Source organism: Hyaena hyaena, unplaced genomic scaffold (genome assembly GCF_003009895.1).
Source record: "Hyaena hyaena isolate Hyena2069 unplaced genomic scaffold, ASM300989v1 scaffold_12, whole genome shotgun sequence".
Lineage (NCBI taxonomy): Eukaryota > Metazoa > Chordata > Mammalia > Carnivora > Hyaenidae > Hyaena > Hyaena hyaena.
The window spans coordinates 6465815-6478198 of NW_024080644.1; the positions used below are offsets into that span (position 1 = coordinate 6465815).

The 12384-nt window shown below is 34.9% G+C and overlaps 1 protein-coding gene across 1 annotated transcript in view; it reads right to left on the reverse strand.

Moving 5' to 3' along the window:
- Positions 1 to 12384, reverse strand: part of CFAP47 (cilia and flagella associated protein 47) — a 500885-nt gene that overhangs the window by 281679 nt on the left and 206822 nt on the right. The window contains exons 34-35 of the mRNA XM_039256279.1: positions 6926 to 7023; positions 6277 to 6393 (exon numbers count right to left, since the gene is read on the reverse strand). Coding sequence (XP_039112210.1) covers positions 6277 to 6393; positions 6926 to 7023 — 215 coding nt within the window. The remainder of the gene's footprint in view (positions 1 to 6276; positions 6394 to 6925; positions 7024 to 12384) is intronic.

The following is a 12384-nucleotide window of genomic DNA, read 5'->3' on the forward strand; positions in this document are numbered from 1 at the left end:
GTCATGTTACTTTAAAACATTTTAAAATGTTAATAGTTGACATTGACACTGAATTAGAAACACAGTAAACAGATTATAGCTGTGAATCAGAAGAGCTTGACCTAGGTGTTAAGAGATGGAGTAGATGTGTTCTAAGAATAACAATGACCTCACACCCTCAAAGCCTCTACAAAAGCTAGTCAGAGGTCATAACAGTATTATGCACTAGAACTACTGACTAATGTGACTACGACACCATCCCTAATTTAAAGTACCATACACAGCAGTAAAAGAAAACTGAGAAGTAGACCAACTGCTGAGGTAAAAGAAGAGCTTCAAGCAAAAGCTTAAGGGAAAAGGTAGCCCATGAAACAGCCTTGAAGAATGATTGGATCTTATATAGGTTGTGTTTGGGGTGCAGAAAATGATATATTCCATCAGAAAGGCAAAGAACTATAGTGCAGGTATTTAGGGACGCATAGTGCTTGTTAAAGAAGTATAATTTAAATCATGTATAAGGTATAAGGAGGGACAAGTAGTGTGTAAAAAGACTAAGGAGCGCCAGGGGCCACACTATGCAGGGTATGGAAGCGAGGGTGAGAGCCTTGATTTCTCAACAAGGAATAACACAAGAGCAACAATTCAGGGAGATCAGGAAGGGGGGAGGTTGGAAAGTACTTTTCTCAGAACAGACCAATTGTAATAAGTCGGAAACTGTAATTATATTGATAACCAAGATAAATTAGCGATGGTTGTTTCTAGATTTAAGATTCGAGATAAAACCCAGAAGTGCAAAGGAATAATAGCAGGAACAATCAACACAGCCTGAATGCACACTGAATACAAAAAGGAGAGTCAGTCGTAGGAGGAAGGATTCTTTGTATCAGTTCATGTAGTACCTATGACATCCTAGAAAAATGTGAAGGTGGTAGGAGAAAATTATTCAAAACAAAGAAGTATTGAGAATGGTCTAAGACAAGAATTCAAACACATAAAACACCACGGATAAACAAGCAATTGTCAATGTATAGGGAGCCCTCTATACTTCCATAAAATGAAGATCTACTATAATCTAACAGCACACATTCAAGTTAGTAACTGAAAATGATCCAGGCCTGGCTTGGAAATGCAAATAGTGTGGGAGCCAAGGAGACCTAATGCTGTTATGTGGGACTAATGCACTTGACTCTGAAGTTCGGCAGCAGTTACCAGTGAAGAAAGACAGTTCTTAGGATTACCTGCTAGTCTATATCCCCAAACACATTCTTTTCCTTCTTTGGAAGAAGAGTTTGTTCTTTCTTGCTTTGTCAATAAGCAGTAAGATCAACCAATAAAGGCTCCTGGGGAGGGGATTTTCAGTAAAAAATAAGGGAGCTGATCTGCTTGTGTAGGGTACAAAGCTGCTGGTGAGTATGATTGGAGGGAAACTGAGAAATACACCAAGACTCCAAAGTTCTCATCAGTATTCTCTGGTGTCACATTTCTTCAAGAAAGACAATGTTGGTCAACAGATGAAGGAAAATTATTTAAGATAAAAAACAAACTAAAAAACTGAAGACAGAATTTAATTCCCACAAAGTGAAGAATATGGCTCCGGTGAGCTCTTTGGGATAGGCCAGCCTATGAGAGTGATTCAAAGAGGGCTGTCTGGGGTGATGGGAAATGTGTTTGTTGGAGAAAGGGTAAAATTAGTGGCAGAACACTCTAGGCTCAAGTCTCAGGTCAGTAAAAGCCTTTTGAACACTTCTATAGTGACTACAGAATCAAATATATAGGTAGCAATATAGAATTTTTCACAATACCCATCTTTGAAAAATATACAATGGGCTGAAAATGCAATAATTTGGAAATTTAAAAAAATACATTTATCTTAATGGAAATATATTTTTGAACATTAAGATATTAGTCTGAAAAAAAGAGAAACGAGCATCCTTACCTTTCCTTATAAGTTTCAATGAACATAATTTAAAGCAATTGTACTTTAGTCAATCTTAGGCTTAAAAATCCAAATTTTAAACAAGTTAGGTTTTCTTAAAACAAGATTTTCAGGTGAAATATCTTTCAAAGATATAATCATTACTTTCCCTATACAGGGCTCACCTAAAATAACTTTAATTGTATTGGTTCATTCCCGTCTCCCGCCCAATGACAGAATTTTCCATATGGCTTGATAAAAGATGAAGAATTTAACAAAATAGGTCATAATAGAGAAAAATGCTGGAGGAGAAATCTGGTAAACCTAATTCAAGTCCTGCTACTATACAGTGCCATGATCTTGACTAAATCAATTGGTTTCCCAAAACCTCAAATTTCTCATCAGTAACAAGAAGAGTTGAGATAATATTGGCCTTCATGGTCGATTTAATTCACTATGACTTCAAGATACCACCAGCTTTCACAATGGAAACCTACCTTAACTAGCAGTACCCACTGACATACATTAATTCTACAGAGAACACTGTCAATTGCCTTCCCAGAAGCAATTTTCTTCTTTCTTCTTTCTTCTTCCCTAAGAATCCCAATTTTTGTACCTGTTTCATTATTTTTATCAAACAGTGGTTTAGCCAGAAGCATGGGATGTAATTATGGTCAATGACACGTAATAGGAAATATGCTAGAGACCACTAGAAAATGTTTACCTTATGGAAAAAGAAGAGGTGCTAATCAACCAGCCTCAAGAACAGCTGTATAAAGGTGTTACAAGAGAATTTCAGCAGAAATTTGTGCTTACTAGTGCATTTACCTAAAACAAAGCCAGCAGGCTGAGAAGGGCTGAGCAAAAATGGATCTCTAATAACTTTACTGAGAAACTATCCTTATAATCTCCTAATGCCAGACTTTATCTAATGTAAAATATTTAATTTCATTATTTTTAAAGCACTTTCACTCATGAATCCTTATTTAATGCTACAAGCATCCGGGTAGATAAGACCAAACAAAATTTTTAAGAGAAAAGTTAAATTATCTATTCAACCTTAGCTCCCATCACTACTCAGTGAATTAGGTATACTACAACCTCTATAAATGTCATATTTATTTTTTAGATCCATTTCTCTACATGAGGAAATAAAATTACATTCTATACTGAGTCCAAACAATTCCCACCATATTTTTGCTTTAAATATAAAGCATGTCATAAATGGGAGAATATGTAAATAATTGTTACATTCTAGCTGGCAGGATTCCATAAATGGACATAACACAGGCACAGAAACTTACCCAATTGATCCCACACTTGCAAAGAACATAATAAATAAGAAACTTAACAGTAATAAATATGTCCAGTGTTGAATTTCATTCGTTTTAAATGTGAGCCAGTGCTAGGCATCAACATTCATTCACTATGGATAAGTTAATTTAAGATTTTGAAACAATGCCACTTAATGTGGTTGGTAAATCCAGGCTGATAAAAAGTTAAGGAAAAAAGTTTACTGGTTGGTAAAAACTTGGTAATTTATCAGTTAACTGTCAATTTGACCATTCATCAAATCTTAGACCCCCTTCTCTACATTTTTATGTATTAGATACTCACATTTTAAAATGTTGTGGCTATACAATAAAATAAAATTTTTGAGACAACATACCTGAGGCAATAAAAAAAAAGTCAAAGGAGAGAATGATGAATTATATTTTCGAAACATATTTTGAGTTTCTTGTGAACCCCTACCAAATTCTCAAGGGCCGCCTTTAAACCAAATGTCCCATGCAACTCTTCTGGGTTCCTGTACCAGAACGATTCCTGTCCCTGTTGATTCTCACAGCACACTGCTTCCATGGATACTGTGCATTCACTACCTGCTTTGCATCAGCTCTTTTTCATATATTTGTCACTATTAATAACAGCTTTGAAGGCATCATTGGGGTTTAATCATATCTGTACCCCTTGCAGGGTCTATCCAGAGTCTTTTTTGGAGGATATTCAATTTGTTGAATTGACAGCAATTGTAGTATTTTTGTTCTTCCAAACCAAAGTCTTTCACTGCACTTTATCTTTAAACCTCTCTTATAAAGAAAATCTCTGATCAAAATCCTACAATACAGTTTCTCCTTACAACTATACCGATATAAAAGAATGTAAATGTCAGACCTGAAACAAAGTGACTTTAACATGCAAGTGATTTTAGTACAGGAAAAAGCAAGCCATTATGAAATATCATTTCTCCAGCAGGTATAAGGAACAACTTTATACCAAGCTATATGGGGGAACTGGCAATCGTCAATCATGGAACAGAATTAGCTGTAATGTCCTTTCTTCTGCGCCCATCTTCTGTGACTGTTGACAATGTCTAGCCAACCTCAAATGTCTCCTGTGGCAGCTTATTATTTTAAGTTTCCATTAAAATCACATGAGTAAACACTTTCCACCTTGACCAAATGAAATTATATTTTGATTGCTCTGTGTTCCCTATCTCCAGTCCCTCTCCCATCAAAATCATTCTGACCATAGTTATAAAAGCAAATATCTTTATGCCCATAATACCCCATGGTAAACTTCTGACTTTTAATGCTGACATCCAATACCCCTATTGATTTTTTCTAATCCCGAAATTCAACTAGGGAACCTATTTACAGAATTTCCTTAATGTATGTCATATATTCCATTCGACATTCTGTTCATGTCATTTCCTCTAAGTAAGCACCTTCCTCTCTTACCACTACCAATCCAGATCCAATCCACCCTTCAAGAACCCAAATAAGCACTGCCTTCTCTACATAGTTTTTGACAGATCAATCAGATCATACTGATCTCTTCCTTATCTGAACTCTACACTTAATTTTTTGTATTCTCTGACAATGACATGAGTAGAATGTTATTTATCATTTAATATGCATATATCTAGATAATTCAATGACTTTGTATATACTTCAAAGTAAGAAATCATTATACTATTTCATTACTCTAACAAAGGGCTTAAAAATAGTAAGCATATAATGGTTTTGATTACTTATATTGAGAACTTGATGTAAAAAGCCAGACAGAATTAGAACATGGAGATGCAAATATAGTAATATATACTGCCACTGTGATCTCTACATTAGTAATTATTTTAAAACCAAAGTAAAATTTTGTTTTAGCTTAATGAATAAATGATAATACATCTATATTCAAACAACTCTGCTTCCTTAATTAATTCTTAGAGCTTGAGTAGTGTTACAAAAGTACTCACGTTCATTCGTAGGGTTTAAGAAAACTGGAGCTATCACCAGAACTACTTTCTTGTCATGCATAGTTGGATATACATAACTATATAGATTTAGAAATAGCCACTAGATTTCTATGAAGTCATATTTCAAATTCCACATTTCAGCAAGATCTTATAAAATGAAGGTTTCATCTTAGATTAAAATATGAGAACAGGGAGTCAAGTAACATTTTCCCAAAGAAGACATATAAATGGCCAATAGGTACACGAAAAAGTATTCAACACCACTAATCATGATGGAAAAATAAATCAAAACCACAAGGTGATATTAACTCACACCTGTTAAAATTACCATTATCAAAAAGAGGAGACATAGAGCATTGGCAAGGATGTGAAGAAAGGGGCATCTTTGCACACCGTTGGTAAAAATGTGCCTTGTTATATAGCCATTATGGAAAACAGCATGAGGGTCCTCTAAAAAATTAAAAATAGAACTATCATATTGTCCAGCAACCCCACTTCTTGGTATATATCTAAAAGAAATGAAACCAGCATCTCAGAGATATTTGCACATCCACGTTCAATTGCAGCATCATTCATGATACCAAAGATATGGAACAATCTGTTTGTTGGTGGATGAATGGATAAAGAAAAAGCGGTATATACCCACAATGGAATAGTCAGTCATAAAAAAGAAAGAAATCCTCTCATCCGTGACAACATGGATGAAACTGGAGGACATTATACTCAGTAAAATAAGCCAGACACTGTAAGGCATGTATTTTTTTTTTTAATTTCAATTGTATGTGGAATCTAAAAATGCCATATCCATGGAACCTGAGAGTAGAATGGTGGTGGCCACCAGACGGGGATGGGGGAATCAGGGAGATGTTGGAACTTAAGTGTTCTCACAACACACACATACACACAAAATGGTAAATATGGGATGGGAAAGATGTGTTAATTAACTCAACTGTGGCAATCATTTCACACTATATATTAAAATCATCACATTGTACACCTACAAAAATCACATTTTATAAACTAAATAAAATTATACAATTTTATTTGCCAATCATACATAATAAGCTTATAAAATAGTATGAAAAGAAGAAATTCATACCTATGGAATGTATGATATAAAGGCACCCACCTGTATGTCCATGTCAAAGTCAATTTCACGAAGTACATTCACAATGATCAGGCAATTGTGCAGATACTGTTCAGAACTTTTTGGTTGTGTATACATATTTACAAAATGTGACTCAATCTGGAAAAGACAACAATCAAATCTTTTAGTAATTGAATAAAAATTACTGCCTTTTAACTCTTCTCTTTAGTTTAACAAGGAATCATTTATTTTTAAAAAATTTTTTAAAGTTTTTAAAGTTTTTTCAGAGAGAAAGAGAGATGGAGTGCAAGAGGGGGAGGAGCAGAGAGAGAGGGAAACACAGAATTTGAAACAGGTTCCAGGCTCTGAGCTGTCAGCACAGAGCCCGATGCGAGGCTTAAACCAATTAACTCGGGTATCATGACCTGAGCTGAAGTCAGAAGCTTAAGTGACTGAGCCACTAGGGGCCCCTAGCAAGAATCATTTAAATATTAACATCTGGCAGTGGAGGATTATTGCAATCAAAGTAAGAGAATAAAGAAAAATAGAATGTTACCCATTCAGATTCAGGTGTGGCTTTTTAAATCTTTAAAAAATATTTAAAAGAATCAGTTTATAGAAAATACTTTGAATTTTAATTACTAAGTTCTTTCAAATAATAAATACCATTCTGCATAAAAATGACGCTTACCAAAAATGGACAATAGGCGCCCAATTGTGTTGCAAAAACGAGGCCATCTAAAAGGTCCTTGTCAAAATTTACTATCCATCTCTCAGAGGGAATAACTCCTATCACAAAAAAAGAAATAAAGTAAATATAACATTAGTTTTGCTTTTCTAAAAGATAACTTATGGCACTGTCTAAATATATTCCTATCTTGTCACTATATAATAAAGAATATTTTTAAAATTGACAGACATTATAGAAAGAAAAATGCTTTCAAAATCACTCACACTGTGGAGATATTTACTGGACAGTTCAAACATGAAGGAAAAGAGAAATGTGCCTCACTTTATTTCCCTGGTTTTCAAGGAATCACTGGTCCTTGAGAGATTTTCTTCCAAAGTGACACATAAAATAATAAGGAAATAATCTGGAATTTTCTATTCTTTCAAAAGGAAAATGGACTGATGAATAAAGAAAAATGGGAAAGTGAAAAAAAGCACAAGTGATATCTTATGGAAATTTTAGCAACAGTAAAAAAAAATTACCTTTGCTAAGAAAAGAAAAAGAATATTATTTTGCAAACAAAAGCAAAATATAAACCTCAGAAGCTTAATACATGAAATATATCTATGAGATTTTATAAGCAATTGTAAACTTGTCCCTTAATTTTTATTTTGTTAACTGTTTGGGTTTTTTTTTTTTTTTTTTTTTTTCTTATTTTTTAGCTACAGAAAGAGAGCTAGCAGGGGAGAGGGATAGATGGAGAGAGAATCTTAAGCTGGCTCCACACTCAGCATGGAGCCCAACATGGGGCTCAATCTCATTATCCTGGGATCATAACCTGGGCCAAAATCAAGAGTCAGACGCTCAAGTGACTGTGCCACTCAGGCACCCCTGGTACCATTATTTCCATTTGAACAACTCTCAAGAATATATTACTACACGGCAATGGAAGAAAAATACAGTATTTCAAAATTACTCATTCTTTTGAGTACCCTAGCATTCAAATGCTTGACCAATGATCATCATCATGGGCAAGGTGACTCAGAAGGCAGGAGGTTTCCTGTAACTCTAAAGTTTTGGTGCCAGTTTCCCTAACTGTCGCAGAAACTGATCCACATATAGGTATTATGTGGAAAGGGTTGGAGATTTATGGCTTAAAGAAACCAGGATTTACTTATAAAAGTTAATACAAGATGGAGGAGTAATAAAAGAAATGGTCAGTTATAGAGATGACTGCTACACTGAGATTAAAACCACAGTGAAAATAACTGGATATTTAGTAAATATCTTAAAAGACTATCTTACATTAGGGAGGAAGAGAGGGTGACATAAACAACAGAAAGTTTTGCTATGTTGAATGAGACATTGCCTTTTCTCTAAAAAGTTTCCAAAAGGTACTGGACAAACTAGATATTAAAACAAAGAATGTAATAAGAGACAAAGAAGGATACTATATAAGAATAAAGGAAACAATAAAAAATGTAACAACTGCAAATATTTATGTACCCAATACAAAAGCAGCCAAATACATAAAACAGTTTAATAATAAACATAAAGTAACAGATCAATAATATGATAATAGTAGGGGACTTTAATTCCCCACTCGCACCAATGGACACATCATTGTGTTTCATAGGTTACAAGGGTAGCTTAATATTGGCAAATCAACCAACGTGATACACCACATCAATAAGATGAAGAATAAGAACCATGTGATCATTTCAATCGATGAAGAAAAAGAATCTGACAAAGTACAACATCCATTCACAATAAAACCCTTAGCAAAACAGGTTTAGAGGAAACACCTCAACATAATAAAGGCCACCCTTGAGAAACACACAACTTACATCATCCCTAAAAGGGAAACACTGAAAACTTTTCCTCTATGGATTAGAACAAGACAGCAATATCCGTTCTCACTACTTCTTCTTTTAAACAAATATTTATTTGTTTTATTTATAATATTTATTTTGGGGGGAAGCACACAAGTAGAGGAGGGGCAGAAAGAGAAAGAGGGAGAGAGAATTCCAAGTAGGCTCCGCACTGTCAGTACAGAGCCCAACACAGGGCTGGGTCTGAAGAATCATGAGATCAGGATCTGAGATGAAATGAAGAGTTGGATGCTTAACCAAATGAGCCACCTAGGTGCCTCACTCTAACTACTTCTGTTCAACACAGCACTGAAAGTCCTAGTCACAGCAATCAGACAACAAAAAGAAATAAAAAGCATCCGAGTCAGTAAGGAAGATGTTAAACTTTCACTACGTGTAGATGACATGATACTATAACAAAAAAACCCAAAAGACTCCACCAAAAAACAGCTAAAATTGATAAATGTAATTCAGTTAATTTGTAGGACACAAAATCAATCTACAAGAAATGTTGTATTTCTATATACCAATAATGAAGCAGCAGAAAGAAAAATTAAGGAATCAGCCTTATTTACAAATGCACAAAAACTGATTAAGATACCTAGGAATAAGCCTATCCAAAGAAATGAAAGGCCTATACTCAGAAAACTATAAAATAGTGATGAAAGAAATTGAAGATGACACCAGGAAATGGAAAGACATACCATGCACAAGAACTGGAAGTACAAATATTATTAAAATGTCTATACTACCCAAGGTAATCTACACATTTAATGCAATCCTAATGAACACACCAACAGCATTGTTCACAGAGCTAGAACAATTATATATTTTATATATATCATATATATATTATATATATTTATATTTATATAAATATAATTTTATATATATTATAATTATATATATTATATGTATTTTATATAATATATATATTTTTATATATTTTATAACAATAAAAATTTTGTGTATGGAACCACAAAAGACCCCAAATAGCCACAGAAACCTTGAAAAAGAAGAGCAAAGCTAGAGGCATCACAATTCCGGAATTTGAGTTATATTACAAAGCTGTAGTGATCAAAACACTACGGTACTGGCACAGAAATAGACACAGAGATCAACAGACCAAAACAGGAGAACCAGAAATAAAAAATCTATAACTGTTTGGTCAAGTAATCATTGACCAAGCAGGAAAGAATATCTAATGAGAAAAAAATAGTCTCTTCAACAAATGGTGTTGGGAAAAGTGGACAGCAACATGCAAAAGAAAGAAACTGAACCATTTTCTTATAACATAGACAAAAATAAATTCAAAATGGATGAAATTCTTAAATGAGAGACCTGAAACCATGAAAATCCTAGAAAACAGGGAGGAACCTCTTTGACATTGGTTGTAACAACTTTTTTCTAGATATGTCTCCTGAGGCAAGAGAAGCCAAAGCAAAAATAAACTTGGGACTACATCAAAAGAAAAAAGCTTCTGCACAGCAAAGGAAAGAAGCAACAAAACTAAAAGGCATCCTACAGAATGGGAAAAGATATTTGCAAATGAGATAACTGATAAAGGATTAGTATCTAAAATATATAAAGAACATATAAAACACCCCAAAAATAATTTAATTAAAAATGCACAGAAGGCATAATAGATATTTCTCCAAAGAAGACATACAGATGGCCAAGAGACAAATGAAAAGATGTTCATCATCACTTGCCATGAGGGAAATATAAATCAAGAGTACAATATCACCTTACACCCATTAGAATGGCTAAAATCAAACAACACAAGAAACAGTAGGTGTTGGTGATCACGTGGAGAAAAAGGAACACTTGTGCACTCTTGGTGGGAATGTAGACTCATGCAGTAACTGTGGAAAACAATATGGAGCTCCTTCAAAAAGTTAAAAATAGAACCACCCTATGATCCACGAATGGCACTACTGTATCTTTACCCAAAGAATACAAAAACAATAATTTAGAGGTATACATGCACCCCTACATTTATAGCAGCTTTTGTTGCAATAGCCAAGATATGGAAGCAGCCCAAGTGTCAATCGTTTGAGGAATATATAAAGAAGACGTGATATATGGAATATTACTCAACCATAAAGGCATGAAATCTTGCCATTTGTAACAACGTGGATGGAGCTCGTGAGGATTATGCTGAGCAAAATTGGTGTGGGAGAGTTGGTTGCCGTATTATTTCATTCATTTGTAGAATGTGAGCAACAAAACAAATGAGCAAAGAGAAAAGAGAAAGAAAGACAAAGCAAGAGACAGACTCTTCATTATAGAGGACAAATTGGTGGCTGCCAGGGAAGTAGGGGTGGGGATGGGGAGGGAGGTTGAACAGGTGATGGGGACTGAGGAGTACACTTGTCTTGATGAGTACCAGATGATATACTTAGTTGTTGAATCACTATGTTGTACATATGAAACTAGTATAACACTGTATGTTAACTAACTGGAATTAAACTAAAAATAAAAGGGGGCGCGTGGGTGGCTTAGTTGGTTAAGCGTCTGACTTTCGCTTAGGTCATGATCTCGAGGTTTGTGGGTTCAAGCCCCACTCCGGCTCTGTGCTGACTGCCAGCTCAGAGCCTGGAGACTGTTTCAGTCTGTGACTCCCTCTCTCTCTCTGACCCTCCCCTGCTCACGCTGTCTCTCTCTCTCCTAGAAATAAAAAAAAAAACATATTAAAAATAAATAAATAAATAAACTAAAAAAAAAAAACTTAAAAAAAAGCAACAAAGAAAAAAGTATCTAAAATGGCTTAAATTCTTAAAGGTCTAAGATGATGTATTCCCTGAAATCAAGGGGAAACATTGGCAGTCTACACAAATCCCCTCAAAGTCCTTGACTCTCACTTTCTGTGAAGAAGAAACTGTGGTGAGATATGTTCATGATATGTATATTAATTTCACAAACCAAGACTGCTTTACATCTAGAACTGGGAGACAAATTTCCCTGGAGAAACAGATGTCCTAGATACTTCACAAAAACAGTGACTGGTATGTTTTCATTGGAGATGCTACAACATTGAACAATTGATCAACTAGAGCTCTATAGCATATTATCGCAAAATCAGTCTATCAAACAAAGATGACTACAAATTTTCAACTAGTATACTACACAGCAAACAACATTTTCTGTTATATATCTCAAAGTATTTTTCCTGATAAAGACCTAAATATAACTACGTATCTGATATAAGATGTGATACAATTCTATGAATTTAAAATGCACATTTCTGGTTGGCTAAATATTTACAACCTAAATGTGCTTCTCTTAATGTATATGGGCCACCTATAGCTTTTAATAAAAGCAAAGGGTCTCATTTTTCTTTTCTTTTTTATTTCTAGGAGAGAGAAAGACAGCGTGAGCAGGGGAGGGTCAGAGAGAGAGGGAGTCACAGACTGAAACAGGCTCCAGGCTCTGAGCTGGCAGTCAGCACAGAGCCTGACGCAGGGCTCGAACCCACGAACCGCGAGATCATGACCTAAGCGAAAGTCGGATGCTTAACCGACTAAGCCACCCAGGCGCCCCAAAGGGTCTCATTTTTCTAACAACTGGAAGCACAAGTTGGGGGGGGGGGCACAGAGAGAGAGAGAG